Source organism: Paroedura picta, chromosome 3 (genome assembly GCF_049243985.1).
Source record: "Paroedura picta isolate Pp20150507F chromosome 3, Ppicta_v3.0, whole genome shotgun sequence".
Lineage (NCBI taxonomy): Eukaryota > Metazoa > Chordata > Lepidosauria > Squamata > Gekkonidae > Paroedura > Paroedura picta.
The window spans coordinates 139,380,643-139,404,216 of record NC_135371.1 but is presented as its reverse complement, the minus strand read 5'-3'; the positions used below and the strand labels follow the sequence as shown (position 1 = coordinate 139,404,216).

The 23,574-nt window shown below is 44.8% G+C and overlaps 2 protein-coding genes across 3 annotated transcripts in view; one reads left to right on the top strand and one right to left on the bottom strand.

The window, feature by feature from the left end:
• Nucleotides 1-11,020: 11,020 nt before the first annotated feature.
• On the bottom strand, nt 11,021-18,652 carry TSPAN10 (tetraspanin 10). Of its 2 annotated transcripts, XM_077328294.1 has the most exons (4): nt 18,451-18,652; nt 16,046-16,112; nt 14,611-15,212; nt 11,021-12,946 (listed from the first exon to the last, which is right to left on the bottom strand). In XM_077328294.1, exons 2-4 carry the CDS (start codon nt 16,079-16,081, stop codon nt 12,640-12,642), a joined length of 945 nt encoding a protein of 314 aa, XP_077184409.1. In that variant the 5' UTR covers nt 16,082-16,112; nt 18,451-18,652; the 3' UTR covers nt 11,021-12,639. The 2 variants fall into 2 exon arrangements, with proteins under 2 accessions (XP_077184409.1, XP_077184408.1); XM_077328293.1 differs by lacking the exon at nt 18,451-18,652 and having other exon boundaries at nt 16,046-16,463.
• The window catches only part of NPLOC4 (NPL4 homolog, ubiquitin recognition factor), a 50,207-nt gene continuing 44,569 nt past the window's right edge, over nt 17,937-23,574 (top strand). Inside the window, exons 1-2 of the mRNA XM_077328292.1 lie at nt 17,937-18,065; nt 23,033-23,113. Coding sequence (XP_077184407.1) covers nt 18,051-18,065; nt 23,033-23,113 — 96 coding nt within the window. The 5' untranslated portion in view covers nt 17,937-18,050. The remainder of the gene's footprint in view (nt 18,066-23,032; nt 23,114-23,574) is intronic.

Sequence of the window (23,574 nt, the reverse complement as noted above, 5' to 3'; positions counted from 1 at the left end):
GAAAGCCGGAGACTGGGTTGGATTCACTGTTAGCCGGAGAGGGAATATAGAATGATGTTATCTGTACTGGAATTTAATTATATCCTTTGATTCTTGTTAGGAGTGTATATATCTGTTCAGGCAGCTCCAGGATGGGAGCGTCTCAGGGCCCTGGCTCCTTCCCAGATGCCATCATATGTGTGTGGTTAATATGTGGAGACTTCCTGCAACATTCACAGACTGTGAAAACCGTCATATACATGCCCGTGGAAATGATTCTCAAAATACAGCCTCCCTAAATGACAAGGAGTCTAACTCAAAGGAAGGAGCAGGATCTTCAAAGGATGAAGAACTTCTTTTTGCTGCACCCCCAACGCTGCTCCCTCCCACTAACTGTTGCATGAGTGGATGCCACAACTGCGTGTGGATTGCATATACCGAAGAGCTGCTAAAATATTACCAGGACGGTGGGGAACAGGCACTAGCAGCCGTGGAGAAACATATACAGGATGAGAACATAAAGATGATTTTAAAGATGGAAATAAAATTCCGCATGAAGAAAGACTGAAGTTCTTTAGCTGGTCTCAAGACATAGCAAATTCTGTATGTTATATACAGCCCTTTCTGGATAAGACCATTTTTTTGCACAGTCCTAGGTTCTCGAGCCCATTAGTAAGATACCATATTCGTCTTAAATGCTTGTCCTTGAAATGGTGTGATTCTTACACAGCATTACATGATGGCAATATAGTAACTGTATTCTGGTACTCATGTATGTGTCCCTTAAGCTTAAGGTAGAGCGAAATTGGATTTAGGAATGGCATGCCTAAGCTGTACCTATCAGCCCTGCTGTCAAATTGTCCAGCCAAGGCCAGAAAACCCTTCTCTGTATTGCATAAAGTCCTGCAGCACTAAACTATGTCATCATATTTATATATAGTTCATAACATGACTTTCCTGCCTTCCTGAATGCAAGGTGGCACCAGGCATTAATGTTTGGGTCCAATACGGTGTGTAGTATTAGGGAATGTTCAGTATTAAAATAACAGGTAACTTGCCGGGGAGCGTCATCCCTATTCCTCCCACCTTCTCTCTTACTGTTTCATGCCTGTTACTGCTTGCTCAGTTTCTCCATTTGCATCCTGCTGTTCTTGTTTCCATCCTCCCTGCCACACCTATTTGACTCCTTTCCTATCTCAATTTCCTTCCTTTCCTTTTCTACACTTCTATTTACCCCATTTCCTCATCCCCTGCTTGTTGTTCCAGTTGCTGTTTCTATTTGTCACCACTGATTTAGGACAAAAAAGACAAGACAGCTACCCAAACAAAATGACATGTGACTAAATGTATCTTCTAGTTTGGCCCCGAATATAATTTTGAGCTGCTACAGAAACTCAAAATGCTGCCTGTAATAATTTTTTCCCTATGTAGCAAAACAGGCTAGTTCAGGACTGCAGGATCTGTTCCACCATTTTCACTCCAAGGTTTTTCCTAGCACCTGCAGAGATTTTTCTTTCTCCCTTGGGTAAATTTTTACTGCCACCACCTGACCTCTGTACAGAATTGCCAGCTGGGAGGGTCAGGACCTCCCAGCTTCCCTTCTCAGACCTGAGGCTTTGCCTCTGTGTCTTCCATTGCCTAGTGCCTGGTTAGCACAAGGACAATTTATTGCATGGTGCTCCCCTGGAGGAATAGCTGCTTGCCAACTGCCAGCATTCCTCCTGCTGGAGCTCCCATTTACAGTAGCATGTCCAAGGCAATGGAGGTCTGTGTGGTACCTAGAACCAGCATCCAAAGTTATAAAGGATTTATTTAAAAGAATTTTTTTCATGATTTATATACCACCCTACTCAGTTACTCACCTCGGGGTGGTTTACAGGCATACCTTTAGCACAGCACCAAATTAAGGAAGGGGTCCAAAAGAAATGGATAAAACACAATTTCTCTGTTCCTTTCTCTATACATGTCCTACCAGATGTTAAAATATAGGACAGGCTCCTTTAGCTTTGTAAAATACAGATTTCAACAGAGTTTCTATTACTTTGAAATGTTCTTCAGCTCCTTCAGGCGAGCACATGGTCAAAATGGCTGCCTTCTCCAGAACTCACTTAAGATTTCTATCTGCTCTGATAGACCCAGCACAAAAGAAAAGTTACTCCTTGCTCTCCTGAGTTTTATCATCTTTCTTTTCTCCACCTACTAGCCAGGTCAGAAAAACTTTTCTTGGAGGTCTCCATGAATTTTTTCCTGAAGCCACTCCTCATATTTAAAACCTCCACATTTCTGTTCCCTGCTTGGAGAAGGGGGAGAGAGCTTGAGCCACCCATGACCTCTATTGACATTTGTATACAGGTGGGCTGAGGTATGTCTGGAAAGCCGTGGAACTGAGTCCCTCTCTCCCTGACTGTTCTCTGCCCAGAGGGGGGAGATCTGTTGAACTCAGTGAAGGTTTTATTCAATTCAGACCTTCACCAAAAAACAGTATTTATTCATACCCTATAATGTCACGTGTGCTCAGACATAATTTGTTTGCCTTTTGAATGTTTAAAATTTTTAAAAAGCTATCAAGAGCCAGCTTGGTGTAGTGGTTAAGAACGGCAGTCTCTGGAGAACTGGGTGTGAGTCCCCTCATCTCCACATTCAGCCACTCTAGTCTGTTTAATGCATTAAGGCCCTGACAGTAGCCAAGGCTACCAGATCTCACAAGCTACACAGAGTTGGTCTTGACTAGTATTTGGATAGGAGGCCTTCAAGAAATACCAAGATCACACCATGGAAGCAGGCAATGGAAAAATGCCTATGAGACTGCCATAAATTCGGTTGCCACCAGGAGAGGGTGAAAGGAGGATTACCTGCTCTAAGTTGGAAAAATCCTGGATATTTGAGGGTGAAGCTAGGGGAGGGCAGCAACCTCAGTAGGGTACAATGCCATAGAGTCCACCCTCCAAGGCACCCATTTCCTCCAAGGGAACTGATGTCTGTATTCTGGAGAAGAGCTGTGATTCTGGGATACCCCCAAGTCCCAACTGGAGGCTGGCATCCCTAGCCATAAGTCAGCTCTGACTTGACAGCAATAAATAAATAAATAAAACCAGCTAACAGTATCAGTAAACCCCATTTCAGTACTCGGTTTGCAACTAATTGTGCAAAACTTTACATCATTTCCAGCCTAGTTTGAAAAACCTTGCCCTTGGTCTCTCTGCCAGGAGAATATCTTCCTACCTCCCTGCTCTAAAGCAACTATCAAACAACCAAATATCAGGGTATTTGCATGGAGTTCCTGAATGTTCCACAATCTACATCTAGCAAGACTTGGATGAATAGGATTAAGCTACGCTGGTCATACATTAAGGAACTCCTGTTTAGATAGTTGTCTGTGTTGGTGAAAGTAACTTAAGTTTCTTAACAGATCTCTTGAGGAGGAGGAGGAGGAGGAGGAAAAGCTTCAAAGCACAAGACAGCAAGTACCATTTCAAGCACTTTCTCACTGGTACTCTGTACCAACCCATACTGGACCTAGCTTCATCCCTGATTGGTGTGTATTGTGTCTACAAAGCTGAATCTCAATCCTCACTCTGGGTTCTGCAGTCAGCAGCCATCTAGCTAATGTGGCTTGGTACCGTTTAGACTGGAGTTCTCTTTGAGCAAATAGCCTGCTTTGCTTAATTGGCTTGGGTGAACCAGGTAGGTTGACTGGATAGGGACCTGTAGCTGGAGATTGGGCAGAGGAATGAGGAGCTTCTTCAACAACTTTGGAGTCAACCATGGTTTGCCTGCAGCTCCGTTGTTCCCTGCTGGTCAGAGCTCTTTGCCTGTTAAATATCAGCTGAGGCTTGAGTGCAGCTGCAACCTCCTAGAAAGACTCTTTGTATGAAAAGTCCTCACTAACAGGACCTGAGCTCACAACGCCATGTTCTACAGATCTGCCAGACATCTTTTTTGACCAAGGGTCAGAAGAAATGTACGAGGACCCGACAGAGGGTGTTCTTTTCCCCCTTTACAGCTGGCCCACAAGTGATAATGCTCCATGCCTAAGACCTTGGTTTCGTATTCTGCGGGAGTCAAGAGCTGTCTCAATTCCCTTGCTGTTGCAGATACAAAAGATATCCTGTTGGGTAAGGGGGCCTCCTCAGCTTGAATACCCATCCCTCAGACAGTTGTACCAAATATCAGCATATGGTATCACCTAAGCAAACCAGTAGAAATGGGACTTTGGGACTTCAGCAGCCTGGGCAGTATCTTTGACCTTCCCATTTACTAGCTATCTGCCCGCATATTAATTAATTCCTATCTCTTACCAATTCATGCAATTAAAATAAACCCCCCAAATGCACACATTAAAACGCAGCCCCTGAGATAACCGTCCATTCTTAACTATAAACATAAGAAACTTTTTTTTCTGAAATGAAAGTTTGCAAAAGAAGCCCATAAGTCTGAGAAATAACATATTTACATGCACAGTACTTCCCTCCCTGCCTTTCCTTCTTATCTGTGCTTTGAAGAAGATAAAAGGTTTGAAGAGACGGATACTTTCAATTAATGAAAGCTATTGTAAAACTTGTTGAAATTAAAACAAAGTAGTAGGACAGCAGGAAGTGAAGTCCTGGGAGACTGCAATTGCAATAGGGAGCTTTTAAGACTTATTATTATATGAGTATCAAAGCCCATTTTTAAAATGGGCTTTGAAAGGTGCGGCAGGCAGGAGGACGTGAGAGGGTGGCCGCAGCTCCCTTTGGGCCGCAAATTGGGTTAAAGCAGTGGTCCCCAACCTTTTTATCACCGAGGACTGGTCAACGCTTGACAATTTTACTGAGGCAGGGGGGTAGACTTTTGCTGGAGGACATCGCCGCCTGAGCTCCTGCTCCACTTGCTTTCCCGCCGGTGCCTCTGACTTCCTGCCGCCCACTGGGGGGAGCTGCCAACAGCAGCTGCTGCGCAGTGCCACACCGAGTGGGAGGCCTGGCCATGGCAGCCACCGGAGAACACCAAAGGTGAGCTGGCGGCAGAGTGGCAGGGCATCCCCCGAGGCAACAGCCAGGGAGGAGGACGAGGAGGAGCCGTGGCCTGGTACTGACTGATCCACGGACCGGTACCAGTCTCCAGACTGGGGGTTGGGGACCACTGGGTTAAAGGGAGTAGAAAGCCCCCTTCCGGCAGCAACAGGGCTTTGCGGCCTACAGGGAGGCTCCAAACTCCCCCCCCCCCCCGGCCCTCTCCCAGCAGGAGTGTACCTGCAAGCCACAAAGCCCTGTCGATGGCTCTCTTTTCATGGGCAACAATGGAGGCCGCAGCCACAAAGTTTCTAGCAGGCAAGGAGGGAGGGTGGGAGCTGGAGGGGGAGGGCCAATCGGACCTGGATGGACAGGGCCCTGGACAGTCTCCTCCCAGGAGGCTGTTTCCCAATTATATAAGGGAGTGAAATAGTGTTAAGGATATGATGATTTATTACCCACCAATCCCAGGCAACTGGCTCGTGGTGTGTTACAGTAAAAAAAATCCCCACTATAAAAAGATAAAACCCGAAGCCTTAAATTGCAAGGTGTACAATGGGGAGATAAGATTGGGAAACGAAAGCTTGGCCAGCAACAAGGAAAAGCTATGCAATTTAAGATGTCACTCCAATGGTGTATATTGGAGTCCCCTGCCTTTTGGGCTACAGAGCTATCACAAACCAATTGCAACTTGATGGTACTTTCCTCCACCACCACCACCACCAACTTTTGAGCCTGTGGCCACCTTAGGAATTCTGACTCAGAGCGGTGGGTCCATACACACAATGGCCATCAGGGGAAGAAAAGCCAGCCACAAAATGGCTGCTGTGGAAGGCAAAGCCACATACATACCGAGAAAGACCAACTGCAGGGAAGAAGAGGAATAGAGTTAAAAGAGAGAGAATACGATCGACACTGTGGTGGCAGCTGCTGCTGTAGTCACTTCATTTTTATTTTGCAAGGCCAGTGAGAAGCTATGCTGGACATTGGCCAATGAGAAGCCATGCTGGACAACAGCCACACCTACCCCTGCCTATTTTCTATAGATAATTGGTGGCTGCTATGTAAAGTGTCAGTAGTTCACCACTCAAAGGAAATTATTTCTTCAACTGGACTATGGAGTAGCCACAATGGTATGTTAGGTTGGCTAGGTTTTAAAGGAGAGGCCATGGCTCAGTGATAGAGCATCTGCATAGCATGCAGAAGGTCACAGGCTCAGTCCCTGATGTTTCCACTTAAAAGATCTAGCAGTAGGTGATGTGAAAGACTTCTGCCTGAGACCTTGGAGACCTGCTGCCAACCTAAGTCGACAAAGCTGACATTGATGGACCAAGGATCTGCTTCAGTATAAAGAAGTTTTGTAGGTTCAAATGAGTTCAGGCTTGATAACCCCTTTAGGATGGTAACCTCATAGTCTGAGGGAAAAGAGATCTAGATGTTCTTTTACAGACTTAAGGCTTCCCTTTTATATTTCAACATGAAGGCCATCCAGGTACATTCTGCCACATTACCTGACCCCCACCATGAGGGTGGGGGAGGCCATCCAGGCACATTCCATTGTGGTAAAAGGTAAAGGTATCGCCTGTGCAAACACCAGGTCATGTCTGACCCTTGGGGTGATGCCCTCCAGCATTTTCATGGCAGACGCAATACGGGGTGGTTTGCCAATGCCTTCCCCAGTCATTACCGTTTACCCCCCCAGCAAGCTGGGTACTCATTTTACCGACCTCGGAAGGATGGAAGGCTGAGTCGACCTTGAGCCGGCTGCTGGGATCGAACTCCCAGCCTCATGGTCAGAGCTTCAGACAGCACGTTGGCTGCCTTACCACCCTGCGCCACAAGAGACTCATTCCACTGTGGTAGTGCTCCCCAATCTCCTGGTATCTGGGCAGCCCACCTTGCTGGCAGGCTTATGGGAGCCCTTCTGCGGCTGCCTTCCCTCTGCCTTTCTACAGCCCATTTGTAGAATGGGCTTTCCTAATAGTAATAGTGTAACAGATCCTGTCACATGGCACCCTTTGGTCTCAGTCCTCATTCATTCCCCTGAGGTGAGCTTGGCAGAAAGGAGACAGGGAAGGTCTTCCTTCCCTTCTGGTACGACACAGATAGCTTGCCTCCAGGCAACAAAGGAGACAGAAGCTAGGCTGTGGCAGAACACGAAAACCTCCTCCCACTCCACCACAGGCTCCCTTTTGTTTTTGATATGCTGGGACATCAGCAGTGGGTGGCAGAGCACCCCTAGTCTTAGATGCACACACTGACATTGCCTCCTTCTTCACTTCTTCTTGGTCTCTGGTAACAATTGCATTATAGAGGCTACCAAAGTGACGGGCATTTCTTAAGTATGGGACAAAACATTTTGAAAGCCCCTCCTAAATCAAGAAACTCTCCCTCTATATTAATGAGATTCCTGTATGTTTTTTTAAGGGGCTCAGTTATTCTTTATACAACGCCACATTGTCCCTCTTGGTTTCTTGTATAATTTCTGTCAGAAATGCAGACAGCACTGGAGGAGGTTAGAAGATGCAGTCTTCTGGGTTGCAATTCCCCAGGAAACTGCTAATCTCCAGGTGGGGCCTGGAGAACTCCTGGAATTAGAACTGATCTACAGGCAACAGAGATCAGTTCCCCTGGAGAAAACAGCTGATTTGGAGGGTGAACTCTATAGCATTATACCCCACTAAGGTCCCTCTCCAGGCTCCACCCTCCAAATCTCCAGTTATTTCCCAACTCAGAGTTGGCAACCCTACTGGAAATACACAATGGCTGCTTTGATTCCAAGCAGGATGCCAATGCTGTCAGCTATAGGGCAACCAATGCTTTATAAATAGCATTTAGGGATGTGAGCCAAGAGTTATTGATTGGGAGCTGAAAAGGTTAAGATGTTAGTTTTTTCATTTGGGGATTATATAATGCTTCATTTAAAAAAAAAAAACAAAAAAACCTCAAACCCTATAATTGTGTTTTGCTTTAAAAAAAAAAAAAGCAGTAGAAGGAGATGGGAGTGGATACAATTTGTCTCAGGGATGAAGCAGGGAACTTCTCATCCTCAAGGAGTTTTGTTCCCCTTAGTTAAAGACTCAGGTCCATTCCGCACAAGAATCATTGTGGCCAATTGCTTACACTAAGCAATTCCGGAATTTAAAATAGTGGAATTTGGTGTTATGCATACCTGCCTTTGTAGTTGAATTCAGTAGCGTTGCAATAGTTTCCCACAGGTTTCCGGTCTCACCAAAAATCGCTAGAAAGGAAGCGATTTTTTCTGTGCTTTGTCCCGCCCCTGGCCGTCACTCAAACGAACAGCCAATGGGCGGCCGTTATCATGCTCCCAAAAAGCCCCTTTCCCTTTAAGCCAGGTTTTAAAAAAAAATACACATTGCAATGAATCTGCGTTGATTTGTTGCAATGGAGAGACCCATCTCGCTGGCAGGTGGTGTATGAGCTGGCGATTCATCATTGCCACGCTCCCCTAGGTGAAAAAAAAATCCCCCCCCCCCGTACATGGGTGTGATTTTCGGCCGAAAATAAAGGGAACTTGCAAACAGGGCTGTGTTGTGCTTGGTGACTTAAAGCAGCTCTGTGGAGGGACTGCAGCTGGAGAAGCCTCGCTGGGTGAATGAAGGCTCGCCGGTTCGTTGCTCTCTGCTCGCTCTGAGAAAAAAAATGGCGATCGCTTCGCCGGAAGATCAGAGGAGAGAGCCAGGGGGAGGGACTTTGCTAAAACCGCAGCAATGGGAACGCACAGGTCTTTTTCGGAACTGTTGCAGATTGCTTGCAACAGTGTAGCGCTTTTTGGAGGGTGAATTCACCTTTTGAGATTTCCCTTTAAGCACTACAACGAAGCGCTTTTAGCTGATCGTTTGCAGGAGTGTGGCAGATTGTGTGCGACGTCGTGCATAACTGCAAATTAGTAGCGATTACAATTTGCCACACTCCTGCTACTTTTAACTTGTGCGGAATGGGCCTCAGTGAAGATAATTGTTTCAGGAAACTAAGCACAAGCAGATGCTGAAGCCTTTATTACTCTGGATGGGGCCCATCCGTGTTTCTATTTCTACTAGTCTCCGCTCCCTTTACACTAGGCCCAAGTACCCTGTGTCCTTGCCAGGATCCATGTGGTGCCATGGTCTGTTTGTTCTACCACATCCTGGCTTACTTGTTCTCTAAAGCAGTGGTCCCCAGCTCCTTCTTCCCTCCTTCTTCCCTCCCCCCCCCCCGAAGCGAGAAGCTCGCCAGGCCGATTTGCTCGCAGCAGGCAGCTCCTCCCCTGCTGCAGATTCTTTGACCTCCTGAAGGTGTTCCTGGGCTCCGGCTCTTCTTCCTGTGGCTGCAGACAGCCTCACGCGGCCACCCACCTGGATCTACCTGAAGAAGAAGGGAGCGGGGACTCCACAAAGCTCCTCCCTCGCCCTGGAATGGCTTCGTCTGTCAGCTGCTCCCGGACTCTGGCTCTTTCCTACTGCTACGGACAGACATGGCCAGCCATTTTCGGGCTGTCCTACGCTTGCCAGAGGAGCGGAGCCCAGGCCGGGAGGGGCCTGGAGGGGGAGCCGCGGCCGCCGGCATGGCGGTGGCGCAAGCGCGCACGCGCGCTTGCACTGGAGCTGCCGCGCATGCGCGGGCCCCTGGGCTGCCCTCTCCCTGGACTCCGGAGCAGCGGTCCGCAACAAGCGGAAGCTTGCGGACTGCTGCTCTAAAGCTCTTTTAGATGCTTTCTCACACCCAATGTGCTCATAGTATATTACAAAAGGTATTTGGGGTGTTTAGTGTGTTCACATATATATTCTCATGGAAATTTTAAACCAACCCTGGGAAGCAGAGTTTTTTCCCCTTCTGAGTTTTGGAGAGATAGGAGGAGTGATATAAATCACTTGCACTCCTTCCTTCAAATGCTAATTGGTCTAGCCAGGAAACAAAGGAGTTCTTCCAATTGCTTTCTCTTCATGAAGGCAGATATCTGGGTGGGGAAGAGAGCTTTTTCTTCTCAGAATGTCCCAGAGTGATTTAAACCCCTGGAACCAGGAGAAGCTCTTTTCCCTCTGCTAACCAGCAGAGCAGGAGGTTGCTCTGGTTTGAGAGTAAGTGGGCAGCCATCTTGGACCATATGGTTGCTAGATGAGCAACGGAATATCCATTAAGAACTTGTAACCTTATTTAAGAGGTGTCAACTACTCTATTATTAGCATCAGGTATGGTATATTTTAGCAGAGGGACAAAAGGATTACATTTTACCCAATTTCCTTTGACTATTTTGTGTAACTCAATGCTAAAGATGTGTTTATAAACCTTGTTCTTTTAATAAATCCCTTAAAATAGTGTTTCCATCTCGGAAACACTAGTCTAGTACAAGGGAAAGACACAAGGTGAGTGAAGGGAGTTGGGCAAGCAGCTACTCCTCTGCAGGGGTACCCTATGGTAAATTGTCCCCAGTGCTCATATGCTGGCCTGTGGGAGACATGGTGGCAGGGCCTTGAGAGGGAAAGGGAAGCTGAGAGTCGTGGTCCTCCCAGCAGACAGCCTGTACAATGACTAGGTAGGGATGGTTACCCAGAGACACCCTTTTGCACCTCTCCCCAATTGGCAACCAGCTAGAGTGGGTACAGCAAAGTGGGGCTTGCAAAGTAAAAGCAGGCCTGTTCCATCACAATTTGTAAAAAGGGAGGTTTGCGGCTAGAGAGCCAGCTTGGTGTAGTGGTTAGGAGTACAGACTTCTAATCTGGTTTGATTCTGCACTCCCCCACATGCAACCAGCTGGGTAACCTTGGGCTTGCCATGGCACTGATAAATCTGTTCTGACCGAGCAGTGATATCAGGGCCCTCTCAGCCTCACCCACATCACAGGGTGTCTGGTGGGGAGAGGAAAGGGAAGGTGATTGTAAGCCGCTTTGAGAGTCCTTCTGGTAGAGAAAAGCAGCATATAAGAACCAACTCTTCTTCTTTTTTCTTCTTCTACATTGAGCAAATTTAGTTTATTCAGTTACAATGATGTGTCAATACACACAAGATAATCAAATAACATCTATGTAGAACAAGCAATTTCTGTCATATGTTTTATTATAGATGAATGTATAGATATACCAGCTTTGGGAAGGGGTACATATTGATTCTTCCCACCTTTTCCTTGCAGCCTATTTGTAGGTTAGAAACAGGATAAGTAAGAACATAAGAACAAAATTCTGCTGAATCAGACCAATTTTCCAGGTATTCCAGCATCCTGCCTCACACCGTAATCAACAAGTTATTCTGGAGGGTGAAGGCCAGTTCAGAAACTGCCTTTGAGGAAAGAGCAGTGGGAATCTTACTGGATCAGGAGGGGAGCTTTCCAGCAGGGATAAAGGAAAGCAGTGATATCTCAACAGGACATTTGTCAACCTAGCAGTGTGCTTAGGAACACTGAGGGATGGTGTTGATGGAACTGGATGTGAAGAGTATCACAGGGATCTGTGCTGGGGCCTGCGTTGTTCACCATATTTATAAATGATTTGGCTGAGGTATTAGAGGGGATATTTATTACATTTGCAGATGATACTAAACTGGGAGGGGTACCAAACACAACCAAAGACAGAATCAGAATACAGGATGATCTTGATAGGCTCAAGAACTGCGCTAAACTGAATAAAATGAAATTCAATAGGGACAAATGTAAAGTTCTCCATTAAGGTAGGAAAAATAATTTACACCAATATAGGATGGGGGAGACTTGTCTTGGCAGTAGTATGTGTTGAAAGGATCTAGGAGTCTTAGCAGACCTTACATTGTACATAAGTCAACAGTGTGACTTGGTGGCTAAATAGGCGAATGAGATTTTGGGTTGTACCGGAGTATTGTGTACAGATCATGGGAGGTGATGGTACCGCTTTACTCTGCTCTGGTTCGGCCTCACTTGGAGTACTGTGTTCAGTTTGGGGCACTCCAGTTGAAGAGGGATGTAGACAAACTGGAGCATGTCCAGTGGAAGGCAACAAAGATGGTGAGGGATTTGGAGACCAAGACGTATGAAGAAAGGTTGGGGGAGCTTGGTCTGTTTAGCCTGGAGAGAAGATGACTGAGAGGGGATCTGATAACCATCTTCAAGTATTTAAAAAACTGCCATGTAGAGGATGGAGCAGAATTATTCTCTTTTGCCCCAGAGGGACAGACCAGAACCAATGGGATGAAATTAATTCAAAAGAAATTCTGTCTAAACATCTGGAAGAAGTTCCTGACAGTTGGAGCGGTTTCTCAGTGGAACAGGCTTCCTTGGGAGGTGGTGGGTTCTCCATCTTTGGAGATTTTTAAACAGAGGCTGGATAGCCATCTGATAGAGAAGCTGATTCTGTGAAAGCTCAAGGGGGTGGCAGGTTGCAGTGGATGAGCGATAGGGTTGTGAGTGTCCTGCATAGTGGGGGGTGGTTGGACTAGATGTCCCAGGAGGTCCCTTCCAACTCTGTGCTTCTAAGAGGAGATATGTGGAAAGCTGGGGATCTCCAGCCAGCTTGAGAAATGAGAAAGGAACAACCAGAAAAACATAAGAGTCAGAAGATCTCTCCCTTCTCCATACAAAACAGTTTCACAGCAAGTTAACTAATATAATTTTGGTTCTATTTTGTTTTTTATTCCCAGAAGGTCACAAGTGAAATCCCCTTTGTCTTAGCTGACTGGAAACCAAACATGTTCTGTCTCTGAAGCTCTAATACACAGTCCTAGCAAATGTAATGTCTGCCAGGAGCTTAGAGACTAGTAATAAGCTTCCTACTTCAATCACAATAAGAAACACAAAATAGGAGCCAATTGCTCCAGCATGATTATCAAGCCATCTGTTCAGCTGGGGAATACAGCCCCCAAGATAGATGATGCTCTGAGCCACAAACTCCTCCAGGCCCAGGGTACCAAAGCCACACTGGGAATTGAGTATGGTGCCATTTTCCAGGGGATCCAGGCAGCATGAAGATGGAACACCACAGGCTTGCACACCTGGAGAACTGCAGTTAAAATACCTGCAAGTTAACAAGAGGAAAAGTCACTCCACTTGTCAGTCCAGCATAGAGAGGTATGGTCTCACTGCTAAGATTCTCACAATATTCACTTGATTTCTGCACATCCATACACAAAACAACCAGACAAGACTAGATACCACAAGCAGCAAGAACAATCAGTTAATGTATCAAGACTATGAAGGACAAAGGGTTCTTTAAAGAGGAAAATCCCACATTTAGCACCTGGACTTGCATTCAATTAAGAATGACTGAACTGGGTCTGTACCAGCTAAATGGCATGGTTCACTTTGATAACACCATTTATTTGTTTGTTTGTTTGTTTGTTTGTTTGTTTATTTATTTATTTGTTACATTTATATCCCACCACTCCCACAAGGGCTTGTGGATTTCCAGCAGATTTCCAGCCATGTTAAATGAGATGAAAATGAAAAATAAACGGTTAAGTTATTCTGGTATTTTAGATCTCTTTCAAGAGGAGGTTAAATTGAAATCAAGGGATGGTTTAATAAAAAAGGGTTTGATTGTCATTGTTTTATGTACAACTTTTTGAAAGATTTAAAAATGGTTTTGAAAATCTTATATTTTGAGATGGAACTGTGTAAAAATGATGAACATGTAATTACTAAAATATAAACGCTCTTACTGAAGTATGATAAGGAAGGTGAACAGGTAAAAGATTATATAATAAAATGGAGTAAAAATGTGGCTATAATATAAACATTTTGTTTGTTTCATTATTTATTCATACATACTTTAATTTATAGGCTGCCCCTCCCCTCAGGCTTGGGGTGGCTTACAATATCTCAACAATTAAAGCATCTTTTAAAAAAATTACAGTTTAAAAACTAGTAAATTGCTGCTCCATTCCGCCATAGCTCTCCTGGACTTTCTGTTGCTAGCTGTTTCAAGACTATGGTGGGAAGGTCTCTTAAGTGCAGGGAGTGGCCAGCATAAAAAGGGAGAGACTGCCGATACACTGGCTGGCAGCCTTTAAAGGAAATGGGATGAGTGTTTGTTATCAAGACTGATCCTCTGAGAAAAGTCTCTCCCCCTCCCCCAAACACACACACACACACATTCTGCCCCGGAGTCGGCAAAGGGCGGTCTTGAATCACTCCCTTGCAACCCACAGAAAACTTGATTGAGGAACCTCAGCCAGTTCCAAAAGCAAACCCTAAAGGTAAAAGGTAAAGGTATCCCCTGTACAAGCACCGGGTCATGTCTGACCCTTGGGGTGACGCCCTCTAGCGTTTTCATGGCAGACTCAATACGGGGTGGGTTGCCAGTGCCTTCCCCAGTCATTACCGTTTACCCCCCAGCAAGCTGGGTACTCATTTTACCGACCTTGGAAGGATGGAAGGCTGAGTCAACCTCGAGCCGGCTGCTGGGATCGAACTCCCAACCTCATGGGCAGACAGCTTCAAAAGCAAACCCTACCTCCCACAAATTGCCAAGCCTTTGTTCAGTCCTGGAGAGGGGGAGGTGATGTCAGACCTATTGATAAATTCTCATTTCACAGGTGTTTAGCAGTCAGGGAAATTTATGGCTGCTAAAAAAGACTAAATCATGCTGGTGGTGGGGAAATTATTGAATTCTAAGTTTGATTTCCCTTCCTTATTCCTGATAAAACTGAGCAAAAAGAACAACGATAGAATTATACTCACAAATTTGTCTTCCAGTCTTGGTAAGACTCCACACCACAGCACTGCAGACCGGACTGAATTTCATTCATAATGAATTGGAGATCTGCATCGTCTTGGTATCGTCGCACTGCCATCATGAGCGAATCCCGCAAGGAGGCCTTGATCTGATGCCTCAGAGAAAAGAGTATGATTGCACCCAAGACTTCCACAATCACAAAGGCGATGATTCCTCCATTCAAAAGCTTCAAGAGTCGGGTGTTTTCAAAAAGGGCCCCCACACATCCCAGCAGAGACATTGTGCTGGCTACTAGACCCGCTAGTACAAAAAAGAACATTGGATCACTATTCAAATAGGTTATCCGCTCACTTGCCAGGGATTCCTTTTGGAGAAGACCCCAGATCCCTATGGTCAAAACAAACAGCCCTGCCATGAAGAAAACCATGTTCCAAAAGAAGTTCAAGTATTTCACACAGCTACTAAGGGAGCCCAGTGAGTGATAAGAAGGCTGTAGAACATGCCATGGTATTGCCTGCTTCCTTGGCAACTCAGTTTCTTCTTCTCTAGTAGGATTTGATGACAAACGCTGTGCATCAGGTGGACAAAATGCATCCACTTTGTTTCTCTGATCAGCAGAAGAGAGAAGTAGAGAATGAAGACAGTCAGAGATGTGGCGACAAGAGAACAGTATATATGATTTCATTCCCTGCTGCACTGGTGAAAATTCTTCATACATACATAGGTTGAAGAGTACTAGATAGGGCAAAGGAGTCATTTTAAAAAATTACTCTCAGAAAACGTTTCTCTTCTGTTGTGGCTGGGCTACTATAATGTCCATAAAACCTTTTTCTCCATGACTCTACCTCAAATACGTAAGAGGAGGCAGAAGCACAGAGAGTATATGTAGTAATTACAACAGATTTTCTAATCCATGATAAAAAGCAGCCCACCCCATTAATGATGGCACCTGGCATACGACGGAAAAAGGAGAGCTGCCTTTGGTCTTGGAAACCTAAAAAATGTGGCATATGAGGGCTATTGTAAAAGAGATATTGTTTATCACATGTGAAATGCCAGTAAAGGACCAATCCAGTTACCAAATTATTAATATCTAGCCTGATAGCCTGATTTTTAAAGGCTGCTCATGATTTGCCATCTTCACATCCCTCCTAAGCATATGTATTTGGAAGTGAGCACCAGCCGACCCCAGATATAATGTTAAGTAAAGATGTCAGTGAACTGTCAGTGAAGGTGTAGCAGGATAGGAAGACTCCTCAGGAGCAGGGCCACATTTGCTTCTACGCACATGCACAAATCATTGGAAAGTTTATTTGTCCTTCTGCAGAGACAAAGAATAAACCCAACCGAGCAATAAAACAGTAGCACACTTGAAAAAGAAAGACACAAGGACTCAAAAGGTAAGAGCAAATCAGAAAGCCTGTGAATTCAGATTTTTACCTTAGCTAGCAACGCACTGGTTTCATCTTCTCCCATCTCTCTGCCTTGGAGGGCTGCCAAACGAGGGCTGAAAAATGTTACAAGTTTTTGTTTCATATTTCCTAAACTGTAGTATGACTAAACTTGAAAGTCTTCTACACTTTTCCTGGCTAGCCAAGCAACAAAATTATGCTCGTCATACCCAGCACAGAGGAGGGGAGCTCCAGGGCAGATCCCAATCATGCCTGTATCATGTGAGAAGTCACATTTTCTGGCTTAAAGAGACTGATCTGTCTTGCTTGCCTTGACTGTATCTAGCATACAGAGACTACATAGCCACGTTACGTAATTCAATACATTCTGGAGCTTTATACTTAGTAATTACGAAGAAAAGTGCTCCTCTGTGGTCAATAAATTAAGAAGGTTGAAATGAAATTTACACACGCTCGAGCACAGGCTATTGTGGCTGAGATATAGCTGTGCTGTTCAGCTACAAGTTCACTTCGCACCAAAAGGGCATTTTGCAACATGCAGAACCTCCAATCTGTAATCCAATGATCAAGGGCTTGGTTTGGAACGCTAGAGCTCATGCCATGAATATGCTGTAAGCAAGTTATTATCGCTCAAGTTCCGTTTTCTTACAGGACTATAATGAGGATAACCATACTGCAAAATATTCTACACTCGTGATAATTCAGCTGTTAACTGAATACTGGGACTGATCTCCACAAAAAATATGCTGACTCCAAAGAAAGGCAATCTTCCATTCTTTCAGTAGGACTGTACAGTCCAGGAGATTGTGAAGCAATGAGCATGGTGCATTCTGGTTGGCTAACATGGTTCTGACATGTTATGCATCTGTGATAGCTTCTTGGAGATTTTCAAAGGCATCTGTAGAGTAGACATGTCAAACAACATAAACCTGAATCTTCCAGGAAGAGTATTTCCAGGAACTGCCTAAACAAATCTAAAATACAGACGCTGTTGAACCTAAGCATATTTACTTGGAATAAGCTATTGATGCCAAGGAGACGTACTATTGAGTAAACATGCTTAATATGACCATAACCAAAAAGATGGGCAGTGGGCTGCACTGAGAACTAAAACAACAACAAAAAGCAAACTGCATTAAGATGCAGTAATTTTTTAATAGGTAATTCTTAACACATTTTCACTGATTTTCAACAAGGGAATTTGTTGCAGAGTTAGATATGACATATTTCCTTCTGGTGAGTCATGTTCACCTCTGTACACAGGAGCGGCATTTGTAGAAATCAATGTCTGAAAAGGATGCAATGTGTCTGACTAGTAGTTGAACTCATTTCAAGATCAGTGAAATACATGGTGCCAGGGTCCTCAGCGGCAGGACCCGGTGCAATTCCTGCACGCAGATGGGCTGGCAGCGCAGGGGGCAGCGCCGCTGCCGCACCGCCCAGGGCAGCAGGCACCTGGCGCAGAAGTCGTGGCCGCACGGAGCAGAGAGAGGCTCGTCCAGCACTTGGCCGCACAGCTGGCACCTCAGCTCGGCATCCACCGGCTCCGCAAAGCGCTCAATTAAATGCCTTTTTGTATTTTTTTTTCCTTTGGATTATAGAGCAAATGTAATTTAATAAAGGACGTATCAAATGTTAAGAGTCCATCAGTCTAACTTTCAGAAGGCACTCCAGTGCCGTGCCGTTTCACTTGGCAGAAGACTGGGGAAAGTGCAAACTTCAGCGGGGCAGTAGGCTTGCCCTAAAACCCACCAGGCTGTCGCTTCTGTGCTCCCTGTAATGGACAGCCGTGAGGAGATCCCGCAGCGGCGACGCCTGTCCCCCGAGGGGTCCGAGTCGAGGCTGGACCACAGCGCGGGGCGAGGGCGAGGGGGCGGGGCCGCCGGCGGACTGTTTCTCCCCGGAACCTAGTTGGCTGCGGCCGCGTTACCAGGCAGGAACGGTGACGCGGCAGTCTTGACGGCGCACGAGCGCGCGAGAGGCGGCGCCGCGGGAGCCGGGGCAGGAAGCGAGTCGGGAGCGGCTGCGAGGACATGGCGGAGACCATTGTGAGTTGGGGGCGAGGGGGCGGCGGGCTGCGTGGGAAGAGCGGGGGCCCTTCCTCCGGGGAGCCCGAGCGGCGCCGCTTTGCCCAGCGAGTTTGCGGTCCCTCCTGGGCTTCGCCGTGCCCCGAATCCTCCGCTGCGTGGCTGACACGTTTGCCCTTCTCTCCGCTCCAGCCCCGGGAGAGAGGCGCTTGGCTCCTTTGCCTATCCTATCCCCATGGCCCTTCCAGGGAGGAAGGGATCTTTCCCACTCCTTGGAGGGTTCAGGATTGTCAGGTCCGCAGCCCAGTTTTGTTTTTCTTTCTGCGGCGGATCGAGCGGGCTTTAGGAGGAGAGGCTGTTTGCCTTTCGCCCCCCCCCCCGATTAAAATATGTTTTCATGCCTTACTTTCACCAATGTGAGGAATGTTGACGGCCAAAAAGACAGAGGACATCGCTTGCGTCTCAGACTTGTTAAATAGTCATCCCTTCGGGAACACTGGGAATTGTAGTTCGCGAGGGAATTCGACGGTTGTCTTAATGAAGAATTCAGCGCCCTCACCAGACTGCAAATCCCAGAATGCAGCACGAGCTCGTTCTTCCCTCCCCGTTCAGTTTAGTCATTGTTTTATCTCTAGGTTCAGCGTTAGGACTCTTTGCAACGCTTCAATATGGTTGTTGGGACATTTGGCGACCTGCCCACAAGCCATTATGTGCGGTATAAAGAAAGTGTGTGGAAGAAGAGCGATCAGAGCTTTTACCTGCTTTCAGAATTGTAGCGGTGTTTATGATGGAGAGACTCATTGTAATGCATCGAATTATGAGACCAGTCCTGTGAGATAACAGCTGAGTTATTTTGTACTTTAGTCCTTGTTGACACTGAAGTTTATTTGCCAGTGGACAAATAAGCTAGACAGAAGAATGCCCCGGGGATAACTTACTATTAAAGATTCATACACATTCTTGGTTTAGCTCAAGTTGCAAAGCACAGAAGGGTAATGCTCCTAAATGAACAAGAAAAGCTTAAACGATTGTCTTGTGCATATTTCTAGTGAGTAAATCCCAAATGAACTTGCTGAGTCTTGCATAGAGTTGTACATAATAGAATGAGTAAATACTTAAGCAGATGCTTTCCATAAAGTGGTTGACATGAACAAGCATGAACAACACTTTTTTCCTGCATCCAAATTTCAGAAGTGAGAGATTCTTCCTTGCCCTTCAGATTTGTTAGAAAGTTGCGCTAAAGCAGTTTTTATGCGCTGTAGAAGAAATGAGGATGTTGGTGGTTTGAGGTATTTGCAAGAAAACTGTTTTGAATACGGGACAATAGTCAAACTGACCTATTTGATACACAATAAATCAACATCAGAATTCAGAAGAAAATGGAGGTCAATACTAGATTATATAAAACAATAGAACCAAAGCTGAAAAGGGGTGGGGGAGTGACTTTTGGATTTATTCTTAATTATGGGGTTAATATAATATCTGGTCTGTACCTTTTAAGTGATGCAAGGTAACAAGATGTGTACTTTTAATTCTATTCTCTATGACATTAAAAAATAGTAACTACTATATATTATAAGTAGCATTTTTCCTCATTTCTGTATGTTTATAAATAAAAGAAATTTCTAAATAAAATAAATTTTAAAAAGAAAGCTGTTTCAATACAATGTCATATGGGAGGTGATTGATAAGCAGTAAATAACTTATATCTCTGAGGGTTGAACTAAACTATGTAAAGTGAAAATGCATCCTGCACTAAAGCTCTGTAGCTTTGTAAAGTTCAATATATTGTGTGTGGGTTTAATTAAAATGCTTGTATCTTATTTTTCCTATAAAATGCCCATGTTGGCTAGCCATAGTCAGTATGACTATAAAAGTAACATTTTAAAATCACAGCTGTCAAAAAAGGTAACTACTCATGTGAAAAACTGATTATTGAAATGCTAGATCATAAATTTCCCAAACGCTCCCAGTTTTGTTTTCTTTAGCAGCCTGATCCTATGCAGAATTAAGGACATTGATAATAGCATTGGATTGACAACATGCATTCTAATAGTATTTGTGCTAGCTGGTCCTGACTTGAATGGTGTTGTTAACAAGTAGTTTTTTTGGGGGGTGGGGGTGGAGTCTTTGTGACAGTATTATCCAGCTGTTTCTGAGGTGACATATTAATAACAATTCTAGCGGTTATAAAAGTGAGATGGCCTTCTTAGGACACCATTTTAGATTCTGTTCAGAGCTTTTATTTGTGGTGCAGCTTTAAGGTAATTCTAGTTAAACCTGTTTTCAGTGGAGTTGAATCAGCAATTTTGATCAGGGTTGAATGAAAGTTAAGCAGTTGTATTTACAAACTGCAAAGATAAACTATCTGACTGATCCTTCTGGCAATTACATGCTACCCCCTTTGATAATGTCTAATTGTTAAGGACATTTTTGGATATTTTCAAAATACTTTTCAGCATCGGGGATATGACTTTCAAGAAATAATGATGAAATTTTGGAGAAATGATCTTGTTAGTTTATTCTCTCAAAAACTGTCAGGAAATGCCTATTCAACAAATATGGTGACTTCACAATTTGCAAAGGCTGCAAACATGTCATTATTGCATAGACAAAATTCTGTGTTTCAGCTGATACCTAACTGGGCAGCCATCCATGATGATAATGTGTTTGTGCTCTGGGGCATCTGCTGAAGCAGCAGTTAGGTTTTTACCCACATCTGGAAATTGCAGTATTTCTGTTTTCCTTCCATCAGTATAACACTTTTAAAAATCTGCTTGTCTTTGTAAAAAGTCTCTGGTGGAGGTAGTAGGAAATGTCAGATCCAATTTATAGTTGATCATTGTAGATTTGCTATAAAACATTAAAAATCAGAGATTGTGCTTAGACTAAATAGTATGTCTTGGCTCTACTTGGCTCTGTCTTGTTTGGCCACTACTTCGGGGTAGAACCCTGCAGGGAGTGGCAAAAAGGTAGTGTGGGATATTTTAAGAATTATTCATAATAGTTGTGCTTGTTTCTTAACCACATGCAATGGACCATCAAAGACTGAGAAATTGTATTGCCAAAGCAGTATTTCAAACAAGCATTTATTGGAAACCTGGCTACATTTGTAAATTTAATAAACAAGATCACTGTTCAGTTCTTATAGTACATCCATTCTTGGAGTTCTCAAAGCATACATTACTGTCATGCCATCTACATGTGCAAGCTCCATAAACCTTAACTCTAGGATAGCACTGAACCCGTCTTCCCTTCTTCCCACCCACCCAGATAAAAAATTCCACCCAATCAACCCCAAAAGGACTCACCAGCTGAAGAGTGGCAACCTGCTCTGCCTGCCACTAAAAGGCCAGGCTGCATCAATGGGTTGGACCTAGGCCCTGGTCCCACCCTCCATCCCCAAGCTCTGAAGTAGGCCAATGATTTGTTCCTGGTGGCCCCACTGTCCCACCCAGAGCTTTAAAAAGCCCTAAACAACGTTCCCCCCAACAAACACAAGAGGATTTGCCATACTGGATTCCAGCCACCACTAACAAGTCAACCATGATAAAGGAGTTTCGATAGTTAACTGTTGTATGGGAGGGGACCCACCTGGGCCATCATTGGTCACTTTGGGAGGGGGGAAGGTCAACCTACCCAAATAAGATGAAAACCACATAACAGATATATGTATATAAAATTAACCCTCTCCCCAAATTGGCTCTAGGGCTCTGGAGTAACCCTGATTGGGAAACACTGCTAGACAGTTCTACATCCAAGGTACTGATTCACAGCCAGCTTTATTTTTAGGATTATCCTAAGCTGCTGTTTTCCAGAGTAAATAGGTGCCTTCCCTCCTCTTACACAAAATTTGCTCCATAGCTGTATGTCTTACAAGCCTGGAGTGATATGATACGCTTTACTAGAAGTAGAGGGCTGGTTACTAGTTAAAATGAGGAAGTGGTGGCAATCAGTAATGCAACGGGATAAATTTTATAACAAAGGGCACTAAATCTGAAGTCTTACTAGTTTTCCTGCTGAACTTATATGTGATAATTCCTGCTGGTTTAAATTTCTAAATTGAAAGGGGCTCTCATACATTAATCTTTCAAGTACTGCCAGTACTGTGCACCTTTTAAGATAATGTGAAGATGGTGAGTTTACCTGACACTTAACTCCATTTTTCTTCTTTTCCCATCAGTTATTTTAGAACAGCCTTTCTCAACCTTTTTACCATTGAGAACCCCCTAAAAAGTTCTTCAGACTTCAAGAAATCCTGAAAGTGATGTCAGCAAGCCACACCTCCCTGCCATGCCCCCAGAAGTCACATGTCACCAGAAGTGACATCGCACAGACACTTCCACTAGATGTGATATCACCAGGCCACTCCCTTTTCACAGCACAGAAATATTTTCAGATAATTGTGAACAGAACTATACCTGCACTCTGGGCTGGGCTATCAGGGAAACTGCAGTGGGAGCTGGCAGAAACAGAGCTGGGGAAGGCCTATGTCACTCCGTCGCCTCCCCCTCCCCCCAGTGCCACAAACAAGGCCAAAAGAGGCTTATGCTGCTCCATTGCTCCCCCCCCCCATTAAGTTAAAATGTCTCCAGTCGCTACCATGTGTGATGAGCCTCGGCTAGCAAGGATTTGTATGGCTGCGGCTCCTCCCCTTCCCACCCCCACCAGAGCATTTTAGGAGGGGGGGGGTTGACATGACCATATACGATCATATTATCTGATAAATGTTTTAAAATACATATAAAATTAACTTCTACCCAATTGGCAAAACTCTTTTAGGGATGTCGTGAACCTCAGGATTTTGCAAAAATCCTTGTTGAGAACATAAGATGACTTTACCATCATCATCATCAGTAATAATAAAATTAGTTTTGAGCCCTGTGCTGGTTTTCAGAAGCTGATCTCTTGTTTAGCCCAGTTTTTTGCTCAGAAGACAGAACTTCAGAAGGGTCGTGTTTTCTATCCGTGTTTTTGCTTCTTAACAGATAATCCGTGTCCAGTCACCAGAGGGAGTCAAACGTATCACAGCCACGAAGCGGGAAACTGCGGCAACATTTCTGAAAAAGGTATTCTGACCAGATACGCATGCATGCGTCCGAGTTTCTCTAGAGCAGTAGCAAAGATGTCTGTCCTGCAGGTCACTTGGAACACAACTAGTCTGTGGACTGCCCAGTAGGCTGCCCAGCTGATGGCCTGATAATATGATTACAAGGGAGTGGGGATAGCTGGCTATAAAATTTGCCATAGAACAGAATGGTAATCTCTTCAAAGTTAAACTGCTGCTTCCTTTTGTCTTAAGCCTACAATTGACATCATCACCCAAGCCTAACCTAACTCATCCTGACATGTCACTGGAGGTGTTTTTATCAAGGAAGAACTTTCTGTAGGGGAAGGCCAGATGCGCTGGTTTAGTGCACCTGAAACTCACAAGCTTGTATAGGGAGTGTGGTGATATCTCCATGCTAATTGCTACTACCTGGGAGACAAGTAGGATTTGCACTGGGAGAAAGGCGAAGACCAAAAGTAC